The following is a 27,854-nucleotide window of genomic DNA, read 5'->3' on the forward strand; positions in this document are numbered from 1 at the left end:
TATATACAGAGAGAGAGCGCCTTATAAAAGACAAAGCATATGTGAAGAAATATTAACATTCGGGGAATCTGGATGAAGAGGATACAGAAATTCTTTGCACTATTTTAATTTTTAATTTTTTGCCTTTGTCTTTCCACTATTTTTTTTTTTAAACTGGGGCTTGAATCCAGGGACACTTACCACTGAGCCACATCCCCGCCTTTTTTATTTTTTAAAGGCAGGGTATCACTAAGTTACTTAGGGCCTTGTTAAATTGCTGAGGCTGGCTTTGAAGTAGCAAGCCACCTACCTGCCTTAGCCTCCCAGTTTGCTTAGATTACATGCTCTGTATCTTTGCACTATTCTTGTACTTTCTCTGTAAGTTTAAAATTTTACCAAAATTTTTAAAATGAAAAATGTTTAAAGATTTTGTGTGTGTATGGTCTGGGATTTGAACCCAGAGGTGCTCTACCACTGAGCTACATCCCAGCCTTTTTTACTTTTTCTTTTGAAACAGGGTATCCCTAAATTGCTGAGGGTTTCGCTAGGTTACCCAGGCTAGGTTACCCATGTAATCCTCCTGCTTCAGCCTCCAGAGTCACTGGAATTACAGGTGTGTGCCACTGCACCCAGAATAGGAAAAAAAAAAAATTAAATAAGGTAATACATTATTAAAATAGCAAACCTTAAAAGTAAAAAAGGACAGGTATTGAGGTATAGTTCAGTGATGGAGCATAGGTGCTCGGTTTCATCCCCAGTATCACAGAAACAGAAGAAAAAAGAAAACAAGTAAACAGGACAAACAACCCACTGAACTTCAATGGGAACTGGATTGCCAGAAAAACACCAACATGGAACAGTTGAGTCTTGTGTTTGACTCAAATCACCATGACAGGGCATCTCTGCCTCTCTAGTAATTCATAACGAAGTGCACAGGATAGTGGCCAAAAAAAAGAACCATTATAGGAACTAAATTCACGTGGGGACATTTTCATCAATCACCCTCTCAAGGATGATCTGAAGAGCAATGGCAAACAGTAACTTCCTAGTAGGCAAAATTTGACATAATCAAATTTTCTGACCAAGGAACTTACTTCCCTTCAAAGGATGTGAATCAGCCAACTACCTGGTACTGAGAAATTACTTGTCCTATCACATAACATTGTTATCACCTTTGACTATCCTTGCAGTGTTAACGGGGTGCCTGCTCTATGTGCCTGGGGCGGGGGTGCAAAATAACCTTCAAAGTTTGTTACATGGTACTGATCTATAGGTTTTGTCCACTTTCTCCCTTTTAATTAAAAATTCTAGTGGAGAAAAACTATACAACCACGATCTGGATAAAGATTATTTGGATTTAATCCCAAAAGGTCAGACAATGAAAGTGAAAACAAACACACAGGATTACATCAAAGTAAAAAGCTTAATAGCAAAGCAAACAATTGACAGTGTGATGAAACAACCTACAGATTGGGAGAAAATATTTGCAAATCACATCTGATAAGGGGCTAATATCCAAAATACATAAGAAACTCAAACAACTCAATAGCAAGAAAATAAATAAACATTTTAAAATTGGCAAAGAGCTGGGTGTGGAAGGAAGCACATGCCTGTAATTGCAGTGCCTCAAGAGGCTGAGATGGGAGGATTACAGGTTCAAGGCCAGCCTCAGTCATTTAGTGAAAAGGCCTCAAAGTAAAAACTAAAATGGACTGGGAAGTGTAGCTTAGTGGTAAAGCACCCTTGGGTTCAATTCTCAGTACCAAAATAAATAAATAAATAAATAAATAATTTTAAAAATTAAAAATGGTCAAAGGACCTAAATAGAACTTTCTCAAGATGATGTACAAGTAATCAACAGATAAATGCAAAAAAGCTGAATGTCACTAATCATTAGGGAAATACAAATTAAAACCAAAATGAGATATCATCTCACACCTGTCAGAATAGCTACTATCAAAAAGACAAAAGATACCAAATGTTGGGTAAGGTTGTGTAGAAAAAGTAATCCTTGCACACTGTTGATGGGAATGTAAATAAGTACAGCTATTCCAGAAGATAGGATGGGAATTCCTCAAAAAACTAAAACTACCATATATATCATTTCTGCATATATATCCAAAGCAATTATATTAAGTATGTTGAAAATATATCTACATTTCCATGTTTGTTGCAGCATTATTAACAATACCCAAGCTATAGAATCAACCTAAGTGTCCATCAGCACTGGACATGAATGGATAAAGGAAACATCGTGGGCCAGGCATAGTGCCACAGGTCTGAAATCCCAGCAGCTGGGGAGGCTGAGGCAGGAGGATCACAAGTTCAAAGCCAGCCTCAGCAACTTAGTGAGGCCCTAAGCAACTTAGTGAGATCCTGTCTCAAAATAAAAATATAAAAAAGACTGGGGATGGGGATGGGGATGTGTCTCAGTGGTTAAGTGCCCCTGGGTTTAATCCCTAGTTGAGGGAGTGGGGGGGGGGAGGGAAGGGAAAGGAGAAAGAAAGGGAGGGAGGGAGGGAGGGAGGAAGGAAGGAAGGAAGGAAGGAAGGAAGGAAGGAAGGAAGGAAGGAAGGAAAAAGGAAAAAAAGAGAAGGAAGGGAGGGAGGGAGGGAAAGGAAAAGAAAAACATGGTGGGGGTTGGGGTTGGGTATGATGGCACATGCCTGTGGAAGGAAAGGAAGGAAGGGAAAGAGAGAGAGAGAGAGGAAGGAATGGAGGGAGGGAGGGAGGGAAGGAAGGAAAGAAAGAAAAGAAAGAGAAAACATGGTGGAGGTTGGAGTTGGGTGTGATGGCACATGCCTATAATTCCAGCTAGCCTGAGGCAGGAGAATCAAAAGTCTGAGGCCAGTGGGGGGGTGGGGGGAGGCAACTTAATGAGGCCCTGTCTCAAAATAAAAATGACTGGGGTCCAGGGATGTAACTCATTGGTAGACTGCTTGCCTAGATTAAGCAAGGCCCTGAGTTCAGTCCTCAGCTCTAAAAAGAAGAAAATGCTACATATATGCATAATGAAATGCCATTCAGCCTTTAAAAAGAAAATGAATCACATGTGCTGGTGAATGACTGTAGTCCCAACTACTCAGGAGACTGAGGAGGTAGAATCACTTGAGCCCAGGAGTTCAAGGCCAGCCTTGGCAACGTAGTGAGAACCCATCTCAAATAAAAAGAAAATGAAAGGAATTTCCGTCACTTGCAACAACATGAATGAACCTAGAGGATATTATGCTAAATGAAATAAAAGCTAGGCACAGAAAAACAAATAGTGTGATCTCACATGCTAAATTTAAAACAATTGAACTCATAGAATCAGAGTGTACAATGGCATTACTAGAGGCTGGGTGGTTGGGGGACAGGGAAGATGTTGGTCAAAGGGTATAAGGTTTCACTTACTATGTGTAAACGTTTTTTAGACATGTATGATAGCCTGGTGACTAAAATTAAGTGTATTGTATATTTACAATATACAATATTTAAACATTCTTACCACGAACAAAAAAAGGTAAGTATTTAATCCAGGAGTGGCGGCACATGCTTGTAATCCCAGCAATTTGGGAGACTGAGGCAGGAGGATCACAAGTTCAAAGCCAGCCACAGAAAAAAGTGAGATGCTAAGCAACTCAGTGAGATCCTGTCTCTAAATAAAATGCAAAATAGGGCTGGGGATGTGACTCAGTGGTCAAGTGCCCCTGAGTCCAATCCCCAGTAAACTCCCCCCCCTAAAAAAAAGGTAAGTATTTGAGATGATGGATATGTTAAATAGCTTGATTTCATCATTCCACATCCTATATACAATATCAATTTGTATCCTATAAACATATACAATTGAAATTTGTCAACCTATAATAAAGTTATAAAAGTCAACTTATAATAAAGTTATAAAAGTCAAAAAATTGAAAATATTTAAATTTTTAAAATAATCATCTGTGTTTCCTCTCTTATTGAACATCAGATGTCTGATGTCTGGGTTCTTAATTTTTTTCTCTTTTCTTATTTTGGTACTGGGGATTAAACCTAGGGATGCTGAGTTCACTCCACTAAGCTATATCCCAGCCCTTTTTATTTTTTACTTTGAGGCAGGGTCTCACTGAGTTGCCCCGACTCAGTTGCTCCTGCCTTAGCTTCCAGAGTCAGATTACAGATGTGATCACCATACCTGGCTACATGCTTATTTCCTGAAGTTGTAAGATATAAAAAAGATAAATGTATGATTACACAAATGATATGCCTCTACTTCATGTACAGAGAAACAAGATATATCCCATTTGTTTACAATATAAATAAATTTTTTAAAAAGATATAAAAAAGATCATATCTGGAACTGATTACAATATATCTGGGGAAGAATGGACATCACCTACAGATTGTAGAATGATTAAGACTGCTCCATTACATTGCCTCTGGATGCAATACTGAACTCGCCTTTAGATTATTTTTCTTTGAAGAGGGATGGATGTATTTATAGTTATTTACAGAAAAGCTGGATCACAGCTGGGTGTGGTGACTCATGCCTGTAATCCCTGTGACCAGGGAGGCTGAAGCAGGAGGATCACAAGTTTGTGGTCAGCCTGAAAAATTTATCGAGCCCTTAAGCACCTTAGTGAACTCTGTTTCCAAATAAAGAATAAAAAAAGGCTGGGGATGCAGCTCATTGGAAAAAATGTCCTTGGGTTTAATCCCCAGTAGCAGGAAAAAAGAAAGAAAAGAGAAGAACTGAATCACGTTAATGGAAGAGGCATCTTTAGATCTACATGTATGAGAAGGCAGTGCATGCCAGGTAGGCAGAGAAGTAGCATGTGCTGTTTAATTGGTTGCACCAATCACAGCCCTTTCTATAGATTCTTCCCCTCCACAAGTTCTGCAAAGATAATCCTGGTCTCTTTACAACCTAATGGTTACACAAGAGTAAACAAGGGACACTTACATGACTAAATGAAGGACTGTAATGATACTTTTTTACAAGCATTTTGAGAACCAGAGAACTACAGGTTGTCAGTCATAGTCATTTGTGCCTAGGTAGTCACTTTAGGGTGTCAGTACGTGGGTAATTTCTTTGGGTATACCCAAGAAGAGCAGGGAGAGCGCCAGGCATCAAGCGCGTGCCTGTGATCCCAGCTACTCAGGAGGCTGAGGCAGGGGGATTTCAAGTCCAAGATCAGTCTCTGCAACTTAGGGAGATCCTATCTCAAAATAAAAAGGACTGGGAATGTAGCTCCATGGTAGAGTACTCCTGGGTTCACTACCCTATACATGTTGGAGGGAAGGCAGGCAGGGGCTCTAGTCTGTGTACAGAAGCAGGAGAGTGGAGCACTTGTGCTGACAGAAGCAGCAACCCAATGAGAAGCAAAAGAAGAATTAAACTTCCCTGAGGGCTGTACTGTCGGTCTTTCCATTACCTCCACTGAATCTATTCAAATCTACTGAAACTGTAAAATTGCATTTAGGCCCCTAAACTTTCAGGCCAACATTCCCACACACTGCAGTGGAGACCAGGAAGAGAAGGTGGACATGGGGAGACAAAAGGGTAAGAATTTTTCAAGGACTCTGGCATAATCAACTTCACCCTGTCCTTCTATGTCTGTGTCATCACTAATCGTCACTTGGGAAATTTTTGTTACTGGCAATAAAAGAGACATTATAGAAAACCTGAGAGGAAGGGAGTGACAGTGGACACTGATCTAGAAAGAAAAGGATTTAAGAACACACATGGAGCCAGCTAATCCTAGTGACTCAGGATGCTGAGGCAGGGAGATCTCAAGTTCAAGGCCAGACTCCTCAACTTAGCAAAATCTTGTCTCATAATTAAAAAATAAAAAGGACAAAACGCCCCTGGGTTCAGTTCCTAGTACTGCAAAAACAAAATCAGAACACACATGGAAGGACTGGCCTTGAATAGGAAGAGATACTTCTTCCAGAGAACCAAAAAAGTACTTCAGCCAGCATGGCAGCATGATGGTGCACACTTGTAATCCCAGTGGCTCCAGAGGCTGAGGCAGAAGGAGTGCAAGTTCAAAACCAGCCTCAGCAACTTAGTGAGACTCTGTTTCAAAATAAAACATTAAAAATGGACTGGAAATGTGGTTCAGTGGTTGAGCGCCCTGTGGGTTCAATCCCTAGTACAAAAAAAAAAAAAAAAAAAAAAAAAAAAATTCTTATGAACTTATAGATTGATTTAATTGTTCCGTAGGCATGGTAATAAGTAGCTACTAGAACTGTTTTATACTTGTTGAATCAGTCAACACAAGTTTGCCTAAGTGAACATCATCCAATCAGTGTCAGCCCCTTGTTTTGTGAAGTCAGACAATTGCCAATAAACTGGCCACTGAGTGCAGGTCTTACCAGAGTAACCATCTTCTAAAAATAATGTCTTTCTACTTAAATATCTAAAAATCCACCAATCCCTGAACTCCAGTTTTCCCAAAATCCTACAACTAGAATATTTGCACTCTGCTCAGAGAGACGAGTATGCCTACCATCTCTCTTTTACTAATGTAAATAATAAATTCAGTAAACATAGTCTCTGCTCCCTTCTACCCTAAAAATTACTATTCATCAATCCTTTATCCCTTCTGGTTCAAGCCAGGATGTTTCTCATTACAAATAACAGAAAAACAAACTCAAAATGGCTTAAACAATAATGAAATGTATTGTCTCTCAATGCTAGATGTCTTTTTAAAAATATTTTTTAGATGTTGATAGACCTTTTTTTTTTATTCATTTATTTATATGCGCTGCTGAGGATCAAACCCAGTGCCTCACACATGCTAGGAAGCGCTCTACCACTGAGCTACAACCCCAGTCCTCAATTCTAGGTATCTATAGTGCATGCTCAATTTCTCTATTCTGTCTGCCTCCATGGAAGTCTGGTACTTAGATTGGCTTCCTTCGTGGTGACAAGATGAGTATAGGCACAGCTAGGGCACATGCTGTTAGGTTCAACAAGAAAAAGAAATTCTCTCTGCTACTCAGAATAAAACTTTTTCTTCCATTTCTGTGTGATTGGACCAACATATGTACTAACAGTGGTCACCTGAGCAATATCAAGTAGTGATGAGCAATTGGTTTAAACCTTGGCTCTTGAACCATCTGCAGGGAAGAGACGGAGATTGATTGATCTCTCTCTTCCCCTCTCTCCATATATATAGATATTTAAACACATATACACATAGACTTTTTAAAAAATAAGATGGCATTTCACTAAGTTTCCCAGGCTGGTCTTGAGCACATGATCCTCCTGAGTAGCCAAGACTATAGGCATGCACTACCACATCCAGCTTAAGATGGTTATATTGCAAATTGGATTAAACTAATCTGGATCAGCTCCTAGAATTAGGCTTCAAACTTGTCATCCTCCTGACTCAGCCTCCATAGTAGCCAGGAGTGTGCACCACTACATGGAGAACAGCCATATTTTATTTTTGTCTCCCAGAATCTAGCACATTGCCTGGCACATTGTGAGGTCATAGAAATGCTATGATTAGTGAATGAAAGAACAAAGTACTACAAAAATGAGGTTCTTAGACATGACCAGTCAGGGGCATCACCTCTGTACATAACCACAAGGGAGGATTGGTGGTCTCAAACCAAGGGAAAGTCTTTAGACTAGTAATGCATAAAGGCTAAAAAAAAAAAAAAAAAAAAAAAAAAAGGAGAAAAAGAGGAGGAAGTAAGGAGGAAGAAAAAGAATTAAGGAATCAGTACTTCATTATCTTGTGACCTTTAAAAATCTTCTTAAAAAAACTGTACCACTTAAATAATATTCTCCAATGAGAATTCCTAAACTGTGATCACATATTTTCCTATAACAAATCCATATTTTTTTTCTTTTGATGGAAGTATATGTTATTGGATCTTTTCCCTCAAATCTATTCATTACACTTTTCTTGATCCCATAGGAACTGACTGTTATATGCTGTGTTTTCCAGGTTCTCTTGCCTTCCTATTAGGTTTGGCCAATTGGACTATAACAGATTTGAGGCTGGAGGAGGAGAGAAGTCTTAGTATTTCTCCACTGCTCTCTGCTCCAGGTGGCATATCTAGCAGTGATTTTATATTTCCTATCTCCATGGACCCCATTACCCTGTGTGTTCCAGAAGATACTCTTAAGTCATTGTAATAAATTCTCCTTTATGCTTTAAAAGATTAAAAGAAGAAGTTAGAAATCAAAGGGTCAGATATTCTGGGACAGCAGAAGGCTGGAATTTTGGTCCAGCTTCTTTTCTTTAATGAAGAGAAAATAAATCCAATGCATTGAAATTTTCTTAATTGCCAGATTGTTAAGGTATTTCTGGGTGGGCAGAAGAGTAGACATGACCCTGAGCAAGTGACTGGCACAAAGTCACCCAGAAGCAGTCTGTAAGGCCAGGTGGTAGCCCACAGGGCTCACCTGACCCAGGACTGGGCATTCTTCCCCACCATCCCCTTCAAAACTCATCCCTGGTTCAAAACCTCAAACCTCTTAGCACCCAGACTGCAACTCTCTTACCTCTGAGTTTCTCATATGGAGTCATCAAGTCTTATGATGATTTATTGTCCTGAAGAGATCCAACACCCCAAGAAAACTAAACATTGAACATTTTCTTGGGCTGGGCACAGTGTCACATGCCTATAATCCCACTGGCTCAGGAGGCTGAGACAGGAGGATCATGAGTTGAAAGCTAGCCTCAGCAACTTAATGAGGCCTTATGGACTTAGTGAGACCCTGTCTCAAAATTAAAAAAAAATAAAATAAAAAAAAATAAAAATGTTTTTAAAGGGCTGAGGGTGTAGTTCAGTGGTTAAGTGCCCCTAGATTCAATCCCTGGTAAGAAAAAAAAAATTATCTTGGGACTGGGGGCAGAGTGCTTGCCCAGCCTTCTTGAGTTGCATCCCCAGCTCTGCCAAAAAGGAAAAACAAAAACAAAACCCCCAAACATTATCTTAATTAGCCAGCAGAGGGTAAGATGTTGAATATGTTGGAATCCGTGAAGAAGCCTCACTCTTTTACCTCCCCACCTTCCACATTCTCTTTTACCTCAGTGCAGCTCCTGCTGTGCAGAGATATGGTCAATGAAAGGTGATGACAGGGAGGCATTTTTTCCAGTTGGGACTGAGATCATGGGGAGACAGGATGAGGTGTGGTGAGAGCATGTCTCAGGGCCTGTAGCTCTGAAATGGGGTTTGGGGAAGGGAGGAGAAAGTGGGGCTACTGTTGAACTCTGGCTACACAGATCAGAGTGGAAAAGGTAAAGTGGCAGTGGGGGTGACACAGGCTGGAAAGACAAAATAATGCAGAGCAGGAAAAGAACTGAGGGCATGCCAAGGTCCACCTAGGTCCTCACAGGCCCAGTATTTCCAGCAGAGGGGCAACAGGAAGCTGTGATTTCCTTTCTCCTTTCCCTCCCTATGCTTAGCCTCAAGGCCACTTGTTGCTGAGATGAATTCCAACCTGTGTTTTAGTTGGCACTGTGCCCTGGGCATGATGACAATAGCTGCTCCGTATGCAGCTCCGCTCCACCACAAACACCCCAAACTTCTCCTTTGAAATAGCAGTCATTCATGCATAGACCTACAAAGTGCTGTCTCACATGTATGATCTTAATTCATTACACCAATTTTGTTAAACAGAGACTTTTTTTTTTGTACTGGGGATTGAACCCCGGGGCTCATTGTGGTATGGCCCACTAAGCCATACCCCCAGTCATTTTTAATATTTTATTTAGAGACAGGGTCTCACTAAGTTGCTAAGGGCCTCACTTAAATTGTTGAGGCTGGCTTTGAACTCATGAACCTTCTGCCTCAGCCTCCCAAGCTGCTGGGATTACAGGCATGTGCCAACATGCCCAGCCAGAGACTTTTATCTGAAAAACAACCCCTCCCCCCCAGGAGTAAACCCAGGACCTTTCGTGCATGCTAGGCAAGCACCCTACACTGAGCTAGGCCCCTCCCCCACTTCTCTCTATCTCTCTCTCTCTTTCTCTCTCTCTCTCTCTCTGTGAAGCTGGGTCTTGCTATGTTGCCCAGGGTAGCCTCAAAACTCCTGGATTCAGGTGATCTTGCTGCCTCAACCTCCTTTGTAGCCAGGACTACACGTGTGCCGCCATTCTAGGTTAACTCTGAAAAATTTTTTTGTTTTGTTTTGTTTTGTGGTGCTGGGATTGAATCCAGGGTCTCATGCATGCCAGATAAGATCTCTACCACTGAACTATATCCCCAGACCTTTTTATTTGGGGGAAAAGGGTCTCGCTAAATTACTCTGGCTGTCCTTAAATTTGTGGTCCTCCTATGTCAGCTTCCTGAGTAGTTGAGATTACAAGTACATGCCACTGTACCCAGTTAACCCCTGAAACTTTTAAGCAAGGAAACAGGTTCAGGAAAGTAAAATAACTCACCCAGAGGCACACAGCTAGTGAATAGCAAATGGAGATTCTCTGCTCCCTCCTCTCTGTCAAACACTTGTTCTGATTCCCTGCCTCTACACCCCCTCCCTATCCCTTTCCCTGGGACCCAAGAGAGCAAAGGAGGCCTGCACACTGTACACTGTTAGGTGTAGAGGGAAGCCAGGAGCAGTGGCACACATTTGGGATTACAGACTTGAGAGACTGAGGCAGGAGGATCACACGTTTGAGACTAGCCTGGGCATTTTGGGAGAGACCTTGTCTCAAAATTAAAAACAAAAAACAATTGAAATGACTAGGGATGTAGCTCAATGATAGAATGCTATCCTATCATGTGAGGCCTTGGTTTGGTTCCTGTCATTCCTGAGCCAGGGAATCTCTGGCTATCTCCCTGGGGTGCAAGCTTGGGGCTGCCCTTCACAGTGAAATAATTCCCTCTTCTCCTCTTCCTCATTGCATAGAGCTTTCTCTCTCTCTCATACACACACACATTTATTCCCAAGTGTCAGGTCCTTCCTTGATATGCCCCACCTACTACTGGCCTTGCCCAACAGGGAGCAGACAGGCTGTTCCTTTCACACCCCTCCCTCTGAGGTGTGGGTGTGGGCTGAAGCTCCTGGCAGCTGGAGCCCCAGAGAAGCACTTAGACCCTGAGCCTCCTGCTGAGAGCCTACAGTGGCCCCTGCCAGTCTGGCAGGCATTTGCTGGCTCTTCTATTCAGCAACACCAACCTCTGATGCCCTGCAATGCCCACACCCAATACCTCTTCCCCTCTACCCACATTCTTCTGGGTCAACGCCTCTGGAGGCAGCACTGACGATGCTGGGATGCCTGTCCAGTTCCTTGCCCTCAGGGTCACGGTTGCTTTGGCCTATGGGATTGTAGGAGCCATCGGCTTGCTGGGAAATTTGGCTGTGCTGTGGGTACTGGGTAACTGTGCTCGGCGAGCCTCTGGCCTACCTTCTGACACCTTCGTCTTCAACCTGGCTCTGGCGGACTTGGGGCTGGCACTCACTCTCCCCTTCTGGGCAGCAGAGTCAGCACTGGACTTCCACTGGCCCTTTGGAAGTGCCCTCTGCAAGATGGTCCTGACAGCCACTGTCCTCAACATCTATGCCAGCATCTTCCTCATCACAGCACTGAGTGTTGCCCGATACTGGGTGGTGGCCATGGCTGTGGGGCCAGGCACCCACCTTTCACTCTTTGGGGCCCGTATGGCGACCCTGGCAGTGTGGGTGGCGGCTGCTCTGGTGACAGTGCCCACAGCTATCTTCGGGTCTGAGGGTGAGGTGTGGGGTGTGCGCCTCTGCCTGTTGCGCTTCCCCAGCAGATACTGGCTGGGAGCCTACCAACTGCAGAGGGTGGTCCTGGCTTTTGTGGTACCTTTAGGCATCATCACCACCAGCTACCTGCTGCTGCTGGCCTTCCTGCGACGGCGGCAACGACGACGGCAGGACAGCAGAGTTGTGGCCCGCTCTGTTCGTATCCTGATGGCCTCCTTCTTCCTCTGCTGGTTCCCCAACCATGTGGTCACTCTCTGGGGTGTCCTAGTGAAGTTTGACCTGGTTCCCTGGAACAGCACTTTCTACACCATCCATACCTATGTCTTCCCTGTCACCACCTGCCTGGCCCACAGCAACAGCTGCCTCAATCCTGTGCTGTACTGTCTCCTACGGCGGGAGCCCCGGCGGGCTCTGGCAGACACCTTCAGGGATTTGCGCTCAAGGCTGTGGCCCCAAGGCCCAAGCTGGGTGGAACATGTAGCCCTAAAGGAGGTAGGCAAGCAGTGGGTGGTGAGCGCGGCCCAGGAGAGTGGTCCTTCCACTGTGCTCATGAACGTGGACAAAGGGACACCTGGGTGAAGGGTATAAGCCGAACACTCTCCCTTTCCTGGGATCTACAGGTGCAGAATCCACACATTTCTAAGCTGCCCTCTCTGCCAGGTTACAGTGTCCTCAGGGAAAGTCTGACCTTTGATCACCAGCTCTGGGTGTGGTGGAATGGGGGAGGCCAGGGCTGTGGGAAGGGCTGGGTGCAACTAAGTTTATAGAGGTGGGAAAGAAGAGGAACTGAGAATAAACCTCTGGATTACCTACAGATCGTCTTGACCTTTTATCCCAGTTCCACCTCCAGTACGGTGTGGGGCAATTTTTGCTCCATTTCTGCCTTTTATGAGAATTTTCAGGAAATTTTCCCCATAGGGTCTAGGCTAATGGATCAGAGGTCAGTGCCCATCTCCCTCTGTCTGTCCTCCCCCACCCCACTCTAAACAGGGTATCTCTTTTCCTTATATGGTACCAACGCTTAAAATGCCCCCTTCCCCTGGCCATTCCCCTCTTACCATTTTAGGGGTGCCTACAGAAGACTCAGACTCAAAAGTTGTAGCTTCCCTGCAGCTACCCGAGATGCCAGGTTTGGGGCCTTGCTAGAATCCCTAGTGCCTACCACACTCTTGGTGTAAATCCTTGGTGCTCATTGCGATTACCTGTGTCTCTCCTTAAATTAGGATTTGAAAGGTAATAACTGGCTGAGGCCAGCACAATGGCACAAGCCTATAATCCCAGCGGTTTAGGAGGCTGAGGCAGGAGGATCCAGAGTTCAAAGTCAGCCTCAGCAAAAGCAAGGCGCTAAGCAACTTGGTGAGACCCTGTCTCTAAATTAAATACAAAATAGGGCTGGGGATGTGACTCAGTGGTTGAGTTCAATCCCTAGTACCCAAACCCCCAAAATGAGGAGTAAACTCCTCTTGAAGGTAGGTCTCCAAGACACAGGGCTTCCCTTTGTTTTTAATGATTGTTAGCCATTATAAGGGAGTTTTGGGGGGCTGGGGATATAGCTCAGTTGGTAGAGTACTTGCCTCACAGGCACAAGGCCCTGGATTCGATCCCAGCACCAAAAAAAAAAAAAAAAAGGGAGTTTTGGGGACAGTCCTGAAAAGAAGGGAAGAGGCAGAGCGAAGACAGGGTGGAGGTCCCAACTTTGCTTCCTCCACTGTCCTCAGGACCAAGCTCTCTGGCACACCTTGTACGCAGGACACCAGCCATTCAAGGTCCAGAGCAGTAGTACCCCCTCTGAAGGGGAAACCAAGTGCTCCAGGTTCCTGTTCCTGCCTCAGTACCATTCAGTTGCTGAGAAGAGGCCACCCAATTCACAACATATTAAGCAATGTGAAGGAGATTTAATTAGCCTCTTGATGTTTAATTTCCTCTTTTTGATAATGTTTAAACTGGTTCCAAAACTCCAGGTCAGTTCCCAGACAATTCAGGAAGATGGAAAATCCTCCCCTACCTCAGTATCCCTCTTCCAGCAGCTCCTCTGATGGCCTGGCTGGCCTCCGGATATTGGCTCCTCTGGGGGCATCTTGGCTTTATGGGAACCGGAGGTAAATATTGACAAAATTTACAAAGGTCCAAGTCAGAGACAAATGAATGCATGTAGACTTGCCTTTGGAGGAGGGTGGGAGAGGAAGGGGTGGTGGACAGGAAGATTGAGCAGGGTTGGACACAGCAGGCTTGGATCTCCCCTAGGAATGAAAGAAGGCAATGGCAGGCTTGGCTCCTGGAGCATAAAGCCAGAGCTTTGAAACTGCAGTAGGATGCCTGGCATGGTGGAGCATGCCTATAAATCTCAGCGATTCAGGAGCTGAGGCAGGAGGCTCACAAGTCTCAGGTTAGTCTCAAACTAACTAAAATTAAAAAGAGGAGCTAGGGTTGGGGTTAGGTGGTAGAGTGCTTGCCTGGCACGTGTGAGGCACTGGGTTCGAGCCTTAGCACCACATAAAAATAAAGGCGTTGTGTCCATCTACAACTAAAAAAAAAAAAAAAAATTAAAAAGAACTGGGGAAATGACTCAATGGTAAAGCACCCCTGGGTTCAATCACCAGAACAAATAACAAAAGACTAAAAAGCACCAGGAGGGACAGAGGTTCAATCTGAGTTGTTTTTTTTGTTTGTTTTTTTTGTTTTTGGTGGTGCTGGGGATCAAACCCAGGGCCTTGTGCTTGCACTCTACCGACTGAGCTATCTCCCCCAGCCCTCAATCCGAGTTTTCAAAAGTAGAATTACAGAAGTGACAAGGGTCAGAATGGTGAGAGCTGGGAGGGATCATGCTATCAGGAATAAGCACATCAGAGACATGCTTTGAACCACGTTTTGGGGCTGAAGACCAGGAGGTAGCTTCTGTACAGGAATGGCACTACTGGGGCTAAAGCAATGCTGTTCTTCAGGGAGCTGTGGGCTTCTCCACACCTGCTCTGGGATATCTCAAGGGTTCCCATTTCTCTCCAGACTTGGTGGGGGAGGAATTGCATTCCCTTTCTTGGTGGTCTTTTGGATGCCGTCTGCCATCCCCATTCATCCCTACCAGTCTTTCTCCTTCCACTCCACCTTTACAGGTTTGGGTCTTGGCTGCTTCTGGGTGACTTGGAAGGCAGCTACTGAGGCCCATATCAGTGTGTTTGAAACTTGAAGCTCTTGGTATTTTTAAGTAGAGTAGCTAAGGGGTCAGAGGCAGAAATGAAGGGTTAGAACTAGGACTGGCTCCTTCCTGGCCTGGCAACATTTTTGCACCGAGCATATAAAAAGAGGACATTTTCTACCTCCTAGGATTCCCATAACGGATGAGATAAAGCTCCTCGAAAGATCCAGATGCTGGTTGAGTGGAGGGAGCTGGCTGTGCCAAACCTATCCCCCAGCAATTTAAAGTCCTCTTTCTAGGTGGGGTCCTAAGCCCTATTCTCATCTTACTCCACAGGCTTCAGCAGCATATGCATGCACAACAGCATGAACATAACCCCAAGCATTCCCCACCCCTGTGGCCCAAGTGAAGGGTATCATCCAGAAACAAGAAGTGACATGAGGCAAAAACAAGAACTGAAACCAGAGGCAAAGAGCCAACGAGGAGCTCCATTTTAGGCTGACACCATAGCGACAGACCAGGGCAGGATGGGGGTTGGACTTAACTCAGTGACACCAGGGGCAAGGGTAACAAGAACTGTGCCAAATGGGGCAAGAAGCAGAAGTGACTTCTGAGCACAGCATACAAATAAGATGAAAGTAAGTTTTCTAATATTGGCATCCCCAAGAGCTGCTGGAACCTCAGTGCCACCACTTTTTTTTTTTTTTTTTTTTTTTTTTTTTGATACTGGGTATTGATCCCAGGGGTGCTCAACCACTGAGCCACATTTCCCTGGCCCTTTTTATTTTTAATTTTGAAACAGGGTCTCACTGAGTTACTTAGGGCCTTGCTAAGTTGCTGAAGTTGGTCTTGAATGTAATCCTCTTACCTCAGCCTCCTGAGCTGCTGGGTTTACACACATGCTCCACTGTGCCTGGCTAGCCCTTTTTCTTGATTTTGAAATAGGATCTAACTCAGTTACCCAGCCTGGCCTTGACCTTGGATTCTCTTGTCTTAGCCTCCTGAGTAGCTGAGGTTACAGGCGTGTGCCACCATGTCCAAATAATTGTGCATTTTAAAAGATTTGTAGCAGCTTCATTCATTAGTGCCCCCTCTCTTCAGTGAGGCAGAGGGCCCTTCTGGTGAGATGCTGAGACCCATACAGAAGAATCTGGGTCACTGCCTGGCTTGCTCTGTTACCATCACCCTCAGAATGAGCAGATATTACAAGACAGCACCTTATGGGGTTTCAGGTCTTTAATTTTCCCTGCTTGATCTTTTCCTTTTTTTTTTTTTTTTTTTTTTTTCCTTTTTTTTTTTTTTAAACAATCATATTGGCAGAAAAATGGTTGGAGCTGGTGGGCATTGGGGGAGTCCACTGAAAAATCCCCCAAATTCACGCTGAGGTTTCAGGTTATGGTTGCCGAGATGGGAGACAAAGTCAGGATTCACACAGATTTCCCAACCTACCCTAGAACTTTTTCCAAATGGCTGATGAAGAGGGTCAGATAGGAACCCCATTACTATAGATGAAGGGAGAAGTCACTGTCTCCCCACTCCTCTCTCAAGTTCAGAGGTGGAAATAGAAGGCTACAATCTCTAACTGCCTACAATCTTCTCTTAAAAGTATAAAACACGTGCAGTTGGCTTTGGTACAAAAAAGAAAAGAACAGTAAAACATTCTGGTCCCTGTGGGTTTTCTCCATCACCCCAATAAACCATTATGGCCACCCTAACTTCTATGCCATCAACTCTAGGAAGCCAGGTTATCTCCCTGGGGTTTCCTGGAGGATGGAGAGAAGGAAGAACAGTAGTAAGAAGTGGAAGAGAGCAGCAGGGAGAGGGACATGGCCCTGCCCACAGCCCTCCTTAAAGGGGCAGTAGGGTCCTGTGGCTGTAGCCTCTTGTCAAAGATGTGTATTGCTGGGGAGGGTGTCAGGGCTAGAACCCATCAACTGCATGATTAAGCCTGAACGTACCCCAGTATAGTGTTAAAGGACAAGGCCCCCTGATCCCTATGGCTTGGTTCCCATGTCCCTGGTCCTTTAAATCTCTCCTCTCCCCCCATAACTAATAAACAATAAATAAATAAATTTTCCTAAAGTAGAGGGAAGAAGGCATGAAAAATTGGCATCTGTGGTGTCGTTTTTGGATGCCACCAAGGGGATATTGTGGCCTAAATCCCCCAGCTTGCTAAATGGCCCCAGGTATCCAAGGATTCCAAGAGCTGGCAAGGACAGTCAGCAGTTCTTTCAATCGTTCCCTCATCATTGGCAGATTGGAGTCACCAAGGTTTGCCCCCCTCAGTAATGTTCTTCAGTGGGGTGCAGCGCAGGGGAGAGGGGCCCCCTTAGCTCTCTGAAGCCACAGGCTCCCCATCGCGGCTCTCCGTCTCCTCCGGGATGTCCTGCATTCGAGTGAAGTCTGAAGAGGACAGGGTAAAGCAGTGAGTGAACTGAGTCTCCCATGGGGAACTGTACCCCTACACTGAAGCCTTCCCACCCATGGGCTGGGGGCCTCTGAGAGCTGTGGAGGGATGTCTCCTCCGGGGAGAAAACCTTTGTCCACTGTCAGCAGTGTAAACTCACCTAGGTACTTGGTATACTTTGTAAGCACACAGAGATATAATTTGATCAATAAAATACAAAACACTTAAGATTATAATAAGGAATCAATCCAGTTGGTTACTTTGTATTTTCTAAACAGTAATGTTACAACTTGGAGATCTTTGAAATTGTTTTACTTTATGTTTGAGTGTGGTACTGGAGATTGAACCCAGGGGTGCTCAACTACTGAGCCATATCCCCAGCCCTTTTTTGTATTTTATTTAGAGGCAGGGTCTCACTAAATAGCTGAGGCTGGCTTTAAACCTGCAGTCCTCCTCCTCAGCCTCTCGAGCTGCTGGGATTAGAGGTACGCACCACTGCACCTGCCTGGTGATTGTTTTACTTTGAAGTTCTATTTCTAGGTTTGGGAGTGTGGCTCAGTGGTAGAGTACTTGCCTAACATGCACAAGGCCCTGGGTTTGATCCCCAGCAATGCAAAAAATAATAAAATAAAAATCTGTTTCTCCTTGAAAAAGTTGAGAGTCACCAACCACTCTGCTTCCTGAAGTACCACCACCAACTCCTTATCAGGCAAAACAGTAAGTCTTTATCCCTCTCAAGAGTTACTGTGGTTTGGCACAGTGGTGCATGCCTACAATCTCAGAGGTTTGAGAGCTTAAGGCAGGAGGGCTGTAAGTTCAAAACCAGCCTCAGCAACTTGGTGAGACCCTGTCTCAACAGGATACAGCTCGCCTTTATTCCATGTCCCCACCAGGGTCTCACCTCGTGGACTGTGGGGTGGAGACAGACGGCTGCTACCTTCCTCCTCACTGCCGGTGTCAGGGTCACTGCTGTCTTGCAGTCGCTCTTCTGGACTACCCAGCTCCTGCCTCTCACGGTCCTCAAAGGGTCGGTGGACAGAGCGAACAGTCACAGGCAGATCCAGGCGGTCATGTCCTCGGCTGGGCTGTGGAAAGTAGGCAGAAAACACAGTGGGCTAGAAGTCGAGCAGTGTGAAGACTGCAAGCTCTGCTTACCTGGGGGCAGGGTCTCCTGCTGGACCCCTGTACCCACTCTCTTCTCAACAATGACTCCCCTCTGATAGATTCCCATCAACCAATATCTTTTTGGGTGACTATTTCCTTCAGCACCTATCCCCGCTACTGTCGAAACTTTTTGTTTTCTAACCAAAAAATTTTTTTTTTTTTTTTTTTTTTTTTTTTTTTTTTAATAGCACTGGGCATTGAACCCAGAGGCACTCTATCACTAAGCTACATCCTCAGCCCTTCTTTAAAATTTTGAGACAGGGTCTCCCTAAGTTACTGAGGCTGGATTCAAACTTAGGATCCTCTGCCTCAGACTCTGGAGTCCTTGAGATTACAGGAGTGTGCCTGTGACCCCACGCACACAGCTCCAACCAGAATCTTAATATTCTTCCAATTTGTTGCTTGACTTCACTTCTGCAGACCCTTATGTCCACTCCAGGTGAGTTTACTACTCCAAGTTGCCTTACCTGAGGGGGCGTGAAACTCAAGTACAGGGCATCGCCTGCTGGGAGGCTGCGCCTCCGAGGATCCAGAGGCCTGCGGGCCCAGGGGGCCTCAGCTGGGAGTGGCTCAGTCTGGCCTAAGGCGGCCAGCTGCCTGCGAGCTTCTTCTGCCTCCCGCTCCAGCAGCGCCCGGGCCTGCTCACTCTCCCGGAGCCGGGCTTCCAGGCTGCCAGCCTCAGTGGCCCGTTCCTCGCCCAGCCTTCGGCAGCGCCGCAGCTCCTCTTGCAATAGTGCATGTTGTCGCTGCAGCAGTGCCAGCTCTGTGGCCTGCTTTTCAGGAGCCAGAGGGGCTGTCCCGGCCCTGCCAGCCTCCCCATCCCGAGAGTTGGCTCGGGACAGCTTCTCCCGCCGCTCAGGGCCCTCGGGGAGACGAGCTTCCATCAAAGTGTCCTGTTGGGCCACAGCCGCCTGAGGGTAGGGCAGGGACAGAAGGGTAGGTATATCAGAAACCCTGGTGCCTTCTACCCCTTCCCCACAACCTCCAGGCCTCTTAGGATACCCCATCTACATAGGCATCTTTGGCCTGGCTCTTCCCCACCAGTCTAACTGCAGTCCTTATCCACTGACCTGCAGGCCATGTAGAAGTCCATAGAGATTGACCAACCGCTGTAACGCCTCCTGAGGACAGAGGAGAGGGTGGGAACAGGGCCCAAGCTTCAGGATGGGAGAACTGCCCAGAAGTTGAACAAGAGTGGGTGTGGGGACAACAGGATCTGGAGAGACACTTTGAAGTATACACATTCTCCCTCACACCACTCCAAATTGGGCTATAATTTTTCAGGCTGAGAATACCCTCCCTTCAGGTTCCTATTCTATCATATTCCCATCTCACCTCTTGTGGGGATCTCAGCTGATTTCCATTTCGATCCTGCAGAAATGGGCAAGGGTGGGGAGTCAGCAGACCCGCAAATCCCTGGTGCCTGCCCTTGACAGCTTTGTGCCGAGCACCCACAGGCCAGCTGTCCCCTGCCCAACCTCTAGCCACATCCTGGAACCTCACAAGGACCCACCTTCTGGCTACAGTCTGAGTCAGCTCTGCAGAGTTCAATGGAGCCATTGAAAGTTCTGGCCTCACCATCTGTTGAGAAGGAAAAGGATGGGTTGAGCTCAGTTTCCCAGGGCCCTGACCCCACTCCATCCCTGGCACTGCCCCAGTATCTTTAGCTCCTCCCACCTACTACATCAGTCCCATGCCCTGGCACTCACTGGCAGTGACCCCAGGACTTGTGTTACCACCGCTGTCCGGTTCCAAGGGCAGGGCTGATTCTCGGGGTGTCACGAGCAGCTCTACTCCAGGTCCCACCAGCAGGTCTTTCAAGCCCTCCACTGAGGGGAAAGAAGAGAAGGTTAAGGACAGGAAGAACAGAGACCACTATAAGGTATATACCATTCACCCAACGCACAAGCCACCAGGGTAAGTCCTCTGGAAGACAGAGGAGTTTAACTCACACAATCACAAAGGGGTGCACAAGCATGTGCAGAATGAGAGGTGTCCAACAATATCAAGGACCAACTCTCTATCCTGCCCCACTCCCTAGGAAGTGGCATAGGATGGGCACTCAGGGGTGTTTATGGACGGTGGGGTAGACAGCCTCAGCTCTGTGTGTTTCCAGATCTGCCACACGTCCACATTCTGATGGTGAGCGCACAAGCCTGGATTCTACCCCAGGAGCTCCCTCACCCTCACGGATAGCATCCTGTAGCAGTCGCTCGCCACGAGGGGATTCAAGGGACTCTGAGCGGAAAAGTCCCCTGGGCAGGGTGGGCAGGGGCATTCCGCTGCCGCCATCTTCTTCTGCCTGGAAGTGGGTCATCTCGGCAAACAGCCCGACCTTCTCCTGCAGCAGCTCCACCAGCGCGCGGTCCTTCTGCTGCAGCTCCACTGCAGACAAGGAACAGATGAGCACACAGAAGGGCCCAGAGGGTCCCCAGAAGAGCCAGTGGAGGGGCTAGGCAGAGTGGCAGGACTTAACTTTTTTTTTTTTTTGGCATTTAAGAAAAAAATTATTTTGGGGAAAAGTGACACATACATTTTTGTTTTAAGAACAAAAGAAGATTCATGGCAAAGGTTGTAGGTTGTTCACCTCACTCTTTCCATCTTCCTTCAATTAAAGAATACATGCAAGTTTCATCTGGGCACATGGCTACCCAGTTAATGACAACCTGATTTACAGTTAGACATTCCCATGTGACTAAATTCTGGCCTTTGAATTTGTTAAGCATCTTCCAGCTCTTCCCTTACAAAAAAAAAAAAAAGGGAATAAACTCATTCCTTTATTCTTCCCTGCCAGCTGAGAAGCAGATACAATGGTGGGGCTGAAGTAGCTACTTTGGATATAGAGATGAAAGTTGATGTTGAAGATGGCAGAGTTGTAACACTAACTTACATGTCCTACTTAATTCTTAAATAGGAATAATCTACATTTGGGGGGTGGGGGCGGTACCAGGGACTGGACCCAGAGGCATTTACCACCGAGCTATAGTCTCAGTCCTTTTTATTATGGGACAGAGTCTCACTAAGTTGCTGAAGCTGGCCTCAAACTTGCAAACCTCCTGCCTCAGTTCCTGAGTTGTTGGAGTACAGGCATGTGGCATTGTGTCTAGCTGAGAAATAACCGACTTTTTAAAAAGGGACTTTTGTTGGTATTTCTGTATAGCAGTTAGGTCATATATACCCTAATTAATATTAAGGTTCCTTAATGAAAAAGTTAGTTACTTGCCCAACCCTGGTCTTCCTAATTTCCTCTCCCAGAGGTAGCCATAGTAATATCTTTCTAGTAATATTACACACATAAAATATGTATGTAATCATATCTATCTACATTTAAATACCTTTATTTTGTTCATATAGTTTTTTTAATGTGGTGCTGGGGATTGAACTCAGTGCCTCATGTGTGCTTAGGCAAGTACTCTACCACTGAGCCACAGTCCCAGTCCCACATTTTTGTGTGTTTGTGGGAGTACGGGGGATTAAACCCAGGGGCATTTAACTACTGAGCCATATTCTCCAGACCTTTTAATGTTTTATTTTGAGACAGGGTCTCACTAAATTGCTCAGGGCCTTGAACTTGCAATACTCCTGCCTCAGCCTCCCTAGTTGCTAGGATTATAGGCATAAGCCACTGCACCTAGCTATCCACATTACTTTTAAACAAATTATAGCATATATTTTACATTGTTTAAATTTTTGCTTTTTTCACTTAATGTATTTTGGTTTTAGGTTTACATCAGCCCTCATGGAGCTATCTCATCTTTTAATAGTTGTGTAGTATTCCATTATGTGGATATGTCATAAATCATGTGACAAGTTCCCTAAGTATACTTTTTGTTGTTGGTGTAGAGGGACACAATACCTTTATTTTATTTACCATTTTTATGGGTGCTGAAGATCAAACCCAGTGCCTCACGTGTTAGGCAAGCACTCTACCACTGAGCTACAACCCCAGCCCCAGTGGACTTACTCTTGATCCGCCGTAGGTAAGCCTCATCCTCAGTTTCAATCAGGGGGAAGTCCTCCCTGGATGGGCATCTGGAGGGGTCACAGGTTGGATAGGGTTGTAGGAAGACACTAGGTTAGATACCAGGTACCGGCCTTCCCTCAATTCCCACACATGTGCTATGCTCCCCTCTTCTAGTAAGACTCCTCAGTTCATGCCCTGATGTCATTCATTCTTGACCTCTCTTTTTCTTTTCACTGATTGTCTGTGTTTAAAGGATATAAAGATTATAAAAATCCTGTTTAGGGGTATAGCTCAGGTTCTAGCATGTGATAAAACAAAACACTTAACAGTTCTTTGTTGCAATTTTCTTTTTCTTTCTTTTCTTTTTTTTTTTTTACACACTAGATTGAACCCAAGGTTGCTGTACTACTGAGCTACATCCCCATCTTTTTTATTTTTTATTTTGAGATGATATCTTTGCTAAGTTGCCCAGGCTGTTCTCAAACTTGTGATTCTTCTGCCTCAGCCTCCCTAGTTGCTAGGATTATGGGTGAGCACTACCACACTTGGTTTAAGAACTCAATTTCAACATTTCACTGTGCTTTGATTTCTTTTCCTATCACAATTAAACATACAGCCCCAAATCTAGTGTGTGCTCTAAAGATTTGCTGATTGAGCACATCAACCAATTTCCTTGTTGCTTCTATTATTAAATGTTTATAAGACTTGCTCTTCTTCTCCCTAGTATCAATGCTTTCCTTAGCCTCTTTTTCATTCATCTTTAGAAAATAAAGGTAAAATGCAATAATTCAAATAATGGCCCTCTGCCTACACACCAAGATGTTAATGCAAGTGGAAAAACCCTGCTGGTTGGCAGGTATACCACATGTGACAGCTCTGAGCATGCTGCATTTGAAGGGTAGTTGGGCTTGTCAGCATATAAAATATGACTTTGTAGGACATAAAGATCATACATAGGTGACCTTTCCTTTTTTGGCCCATCTTGTTTCTCCCTGAGTCTCTGCCGCCACCTCTGAATGCTGGTTCTGTTCCCAGTGAGTACCACGGCCTGTGACTGATGCTGTGGGTAAGGAGGCCATACACACATACAGGTAGCAAACAACACTCACACGCGCACACTCTGCTGAATGACACGGATCCAGGTGCTCCGGTCATCCCGGGATGCTGTATGCACCTCATACATCTCAGGCGGGGCTGCGCTGATCAGGAACATTCCTTTTTCCTGGTTGGCGATGTCCCGAACAATCAGATTCTGCAGTGATACCACTGAGGGTTTGTCCTGCCAGTCAGGGGAAAGGAAAAATTAAGCCTAGGAATATTGAGATATTTAGGTCTTCAATCCAGGAATGTCCTAAGGATTGAAGAAGATATCTACAACATAAGTTAAGAGTGGCTTTAGTGTCATCTAGAAAAAACTTAGAGCTGGGTGAGGTGGTGCATACCTGTAAACCCACAGGCTTGGGAGGCTGAGGCAGGAGGATCACTTCAAAACCAGCATTAGCAACTTAGCAAGGCCCTAAGCAACTCAGTTAGACCCTATCTCTAAATAAAATATTTTATTGTTTTCTAATTAAAATGTATTAATTATATTCTCTAATTAAAATATTTTAAAAGGAGGGGATGTGTCTCAGTGGTTAAGTGCCTCTGGGTTCGATCCCCAGTACCAAAAAAAAGAAAGAAAGAAAGAAAGAAAGAAAGAGAAAAAAAGAAAAAATACTTGGAAATGCATATGACTCTATGACCCTTGACAAATTATTTAACTTCCAGATTTACTTTCATCATCTATTAAATAACGATTCTGTAAGACTTTTATAACTTTCTCATAAGTGTAAAAGGGCTGCGTGCCATAAAAGTATCTGTTAGCTATTCTTATTTTTTATCACATTAATGTAATAGCTACAACAATAGTTGTTTGACTCTGGAGGGCCTCCAGGGCTCTTTTGGGGTTGGGGAAGAAAGCACGAAGGGTCTAAAACTTTTATCTGTATTAAGAAAGAAGATTGAGCCAGACATGGTGGTGCATCCCTGTAATCCCAGAGACTCAGGAGGTTGAGGCAGGAGGTTTGCAGGTTCAAGTCCAACCTCAGCAACTTAATGAGGTACTAAGCAACTTAGCGAGACCCTGTCTCAAAATAGAAAATAAAAGGGGTTGGAGATGTGACTCAGTGGTCAAGTGTCCCTGGCTTAATCCATGGTATCAAAAAAACAAAACAAAACAAAACATGATGGGACTGGGGCTGTAGCTCAGTGGAAAAGCATTTGCCTAGCATGTGCCAGACACTGGGTTCGATTCTCAGCACCACATTAAAAATAAACAAATAAAATAAAGGCATTCTGTCCATCTACAACTACAAAAAACTTTAAAAAACAAACAAACAAACAACAACAACAACAAAAAAAAACATGAAGGTCTCACCAGGGCAGGAAAGATGTACTTCTGGTCCTTCTCCTGGAGAAATAACAGCACATCTGTCATCAGTAGCATCAGCACATCTGGTTGGGGAATGAAGGCAGGAAAACGGTCAACACTAAAGGGTGTAAGCAGATATTTCCCTTTTTCCCAGGGACTAGGTCTACCACGTCAACTAGAACTTCCAACTCCCCTCACCCTGGCTTCTCTTCCTTCTGGTTTCTTACCACACATTTTTAAGACCCCATTCTTGGAGTATAGAGATGGAGGGCAAAAAAAGATGCTACCAGATGAAATGCTTCTTGGGCTGATAGAGACCACAAGGGATCACACAGTGCTTTTGGAAAACACTCCTTCTCCAGCTCATTCACGTTTTTTAGCCAAGGGTCTACAGATCCCTACGGTATCCACTGCTTCAGAGGCTCTATAAGCCCTCTGAAGTTGCAAACACATTTTTACACATTAATAACAACACATGCATTTTCCTGCATGAAATGGCCCAAGATTTTTTGGTTTTATTTTACTTTTTTTTTTTTTTCTCCTGTGGATCTCACAGCCCAGGCTGGTCTCAAACCCCTGCGCTCATGTGATCCTCCTGCGTCAGCCTCCCTCGTAGTCAAGACTGCAGGCATGCACTGCCACCTCCAAAAAAGCCCAAGATATATATATGTATATTTTTGTACTGGGGATTAAACCCAGAGTGCTTAACCACTGAGCCACATCCCACCCTTTATTTAATATTTTATTTACAGACAGCACCAAGTTACTTAGGGCCTTGCTATGTTGCTGAGGCTGGCTTCGAACTTGTGATCCTCCTGCCTCAGCCTCCCAAGCTGCAGGGATTACAGACCTGTGGCACTATGCATGGCCCACCACGTTTTCTTTATCCATCCATGTCCAGTGCTGATGGACACTTAGGCATGTGCTACGGAGCCCAGCTAGATTTTTTTTTTTTCTACTGGGGATTGAATCCAGGGCACTCTACCACTGGGCTACAGCCCCAGTTCTTTTATAAAAAAAAAAAAAAATTTTATTTTGAGACAGGTTCTTGCTAAATTGCTCAGGCTAGCCTCAAACTTTTGATCCTTCTGCCCTGGACTTCTGAGTCACAGTGGCATACTAGGCAGGTCCAAGATTTTTGTGAGTCATAAGATTCCCAGAACAAGAGGGGCTGTTTTTTTTTTCAGACTTTAAGTCTAACATCTAACTAGTGTTAAGATCTTTTTAGGTATCTGACCTAAATTCCCCCTACCCCAACATATTCCCACTTCCCACTGTGTGCTCGGTAGGGAGGAAGAAAGTTAGTTTCTTTCCACTAAAGGAGGACTGAAAGGCCAGCCCCCATGCATCTGTCTTTGAACAATCCCATCCCCTGCAACCCCGGCAGGATCTGCTTCATTTTGCTTTTCTGCCCCACCCTCTAGGCTCTCAGATCCTTGGGGGTGGAGGTCTGCACTCCAAGAAGGAGGGAGGAAACAAAGGTCAATTCTATAAAACTTGGATGTCACAGTCAAGAAAACACATACTCACCCTTCGCCCTTGGGGATCTTACTAAACTGTGGGCACACAGAAGGGGAGGGATTTTGCTAAATGCCTTCAGAAATAGAGCTCTCCAGCCTTGCTATTTTTAACCCCCCATGCTTTATATTCTTAGCTGCTGCGTGGGAGGGATGGAAAGGAGAGAAAGGGATGGAGGAAAAAAAGCTGGTGAAGACTGACAAATATCCAGGTCCAGGGAGGAGGGATTTCATGACATTGTGGAGAAGTTCAGGCAGACTCTGGCCTCAGGTATCTCAGTTTACCTTTATCCCCCATTCCTCATCCCCAAAGCTGAGGCTTGCTCTTTATTTGCCCTGATTTAGTTAGGAAAGACTTGCAGGTACAGACAAATTCTAGAAAGTAGTCCTGGGAAAGTATGCCCTGCCCTCCAACATGTCCCTTCTTCTCTGCCCTGCCTGTCCTTCCCTGGGTTCAGTCCGCTCCTGTGGGACTTCCCTGGTTGCATTCTCAAAGCTCTGGTGGCTGGGAATCCAGAAGGGGTAATCAGCTGCCCTGATCTTGTCCTCTGCTCTGTATCTTCTTCACCAAAACTGATGGCTCTTTGGCCAGGTATGTAACTTAGTGATAGGACACTTGCCTAGCACGTACAAGGCCCTGGGTTCAACCCTAAGTAGCACTAAATAAATAAATAAATAAAGCTGGTGGCTCTCTGAGCATGCAAGGACCATGGAAATGAATCCATATTGGTAAGTTCCTCTCTGGTCCATGATATTAAGTGCACAATTGAGACTTATGCTACAACAGACACCATGTCTTTTCCTCCCACTGAGTCTTGTCCCGGTATAGGACTGCACAAGAGGGATCCTGAGGGCAGATGTATCTTCCACCCTCTGACTCTGAACTCTTGCTGAGTCAGGTCACTGACCTTTGAAGCGACCCGTTGCTGTCTTCCAGAGCAGGCAGCCATCATGGATGAGCTTGCGTCGCAGAAGTTCCTCTCGACCAAAGGGCCCCTTGCCAGGCACTGGGGCCTGGGCCCGAGGGTCCATGCGGTTGTAGATCTCTTGCAGGCGGGCCCCTTTCTCCAGCTCATGCACATCCTGGTCCACATTGGACAGTAACTCCTTCACTAGCCCCAGTGCGGCTGTTAGGTCTTGGCGCTCCTCCTCAGCCCCTGGTGCCAGAGGGTGGGCATAGGGCATGGCGCAGCTGGCTTCACTCCAGCCCCGATTCCCGGGGGGTCTGGATTATACCAAGCTACTCAAGGTTCCATGCCTTGGAGGGCCACCATAAGTCTTTCCTCATCAGAGGCAAGCCTCTCCACCCACACCCTCCGAGTCCTGCTCACCGTGGGAATGCTGCAGGATCCGGTTGATGAGCACTGGGTACTTGGTGATACGCTGAGTCACCAGGAGGATGCACTCCTGGACCCCATGCCGCTTCAGCACAGCTGAACGGGTCACTTTCTGAAAGGGAAGAGGCAGGACTCAGGGTAACAGAAAAACTTGGAGCCTGAGCTCTGGCACTGGCCCTGCCTTGGCCTTACCATTTACCTAGGTGACAGCATCCGGGACAAGGGAATACCAGCACCACGGGTCTGTGGTGAGGACCAACCTTATAAGGTAGTGAGAAATATGT

At 45.4% G+C, this 27,854-nt stretch overlaps 2 protein-coding genes and 1 long non-coding RNA gene across 10 annotated transcripts in view; 2 read left to right on the forward strand and 1 right to left on the reverse strand.

Annotated features, from left to right (window-relative positions):
- Positions 1-27,854, forward strand: part of LOC306640694 — a 36,583-nt gene that overhangs the window by 6,221 nt on the left and 2,508 nt on the right. The gene's annotated exons all lie outside the window — the stretch shown is intronic.
- The window catches only part of RXFP4 (relaxin family peptide/INSL5 receptor 4), a 101,182-nt gene continuing 82,957 nt past the window's right edge, over positions 9,630-27,854 (forward strand). Inside the window, exon 1 of the mRNA XM_079104719.1 lies at positions 9,630-13,054. Within this exon, the coding sequence (XP_078960845.1) occupies positions 11,102-12,217 (1,116 nt within the window). The 5' untranslated portion in view covers positions 9,630-11,101 and the 3' untranslated portion in view covers positions 12,218-13,054. The remainder of the gene's footprint in view (positions 13,055-27,854) is intronic.
- The window catches only part of ARHGEF2 (Rho/Rac guanine nucleotide exchange factor 2), a 33,592-nt gene continuing 21,765 nt past the window's right edge, over positions 16,028-27,854 (reverse strand). For 7 of the 8 annotated variants that reach the window (XM_079104163.1, XM_079104161.1, XM_079104167.1 and 4 more), the window contains 13 exons: positions 27,565-27,682; positions 27,142-27,390; positions 24,723-24,799; positions 23,416-23,585; positions 22,307-22,374; positions 20,527-20,727; positions 20,052-20,171; positions 19,856-19,923; positions 19,678-19,713; positions 19,413-19,463; positions 18,810-19,253; positions 18,080-18,263; positions 16,028-17,174 (listed from right to left, as the gene is read on the reverse strand). In XM_079104163.1, the coding sequence (XP_078960289.1) occupies positions 17,101-17,174; positions 18,080-18,263; positions 18,810-19,253; positions 19,413-19,463; positions 19,678-19,713; positions 19,856-19,923; positions 20,052-20,171; positions 20,527-20,727; positions 22,307-22,374; positions 23,416-23,585; positions 24,723-24,799; positions 27,142-27,390; positions 27,565-27,682 (1,860 nt within the window). In that variant the 3' untranslated portion in view covers positions 16,028-17,100. The remainder of the gene's footprint in view (positions 17,175-18,079; positions 18,264-18,809; positions 19,254-19,412; positions 19,464-19,677; positions 19,714-19,855; positions 19,924-20,051; positions 20,172-20,526; positions 20,728-22,306; positions 22,375-23,415; positions 23,586-24,722; positions 24,800-27,141; positions 27,391-27,564; positions 27,683-27,854) is intronic. The other variant, XM_079104162.1, reaches the window with a different exon arrangement.

The sequence above is a fragment of the Sciurus vulgaris genome (genome assembly GCF_902686455.1).
Source record: "Sciurus vulgaris genome assembly, chromosome: 1".
NCBI lineage: Eukaryota > Metazoa > Chordata > Mammalia > Rodentia > Sciuridae > Sciurus > Sciurus vulgaris.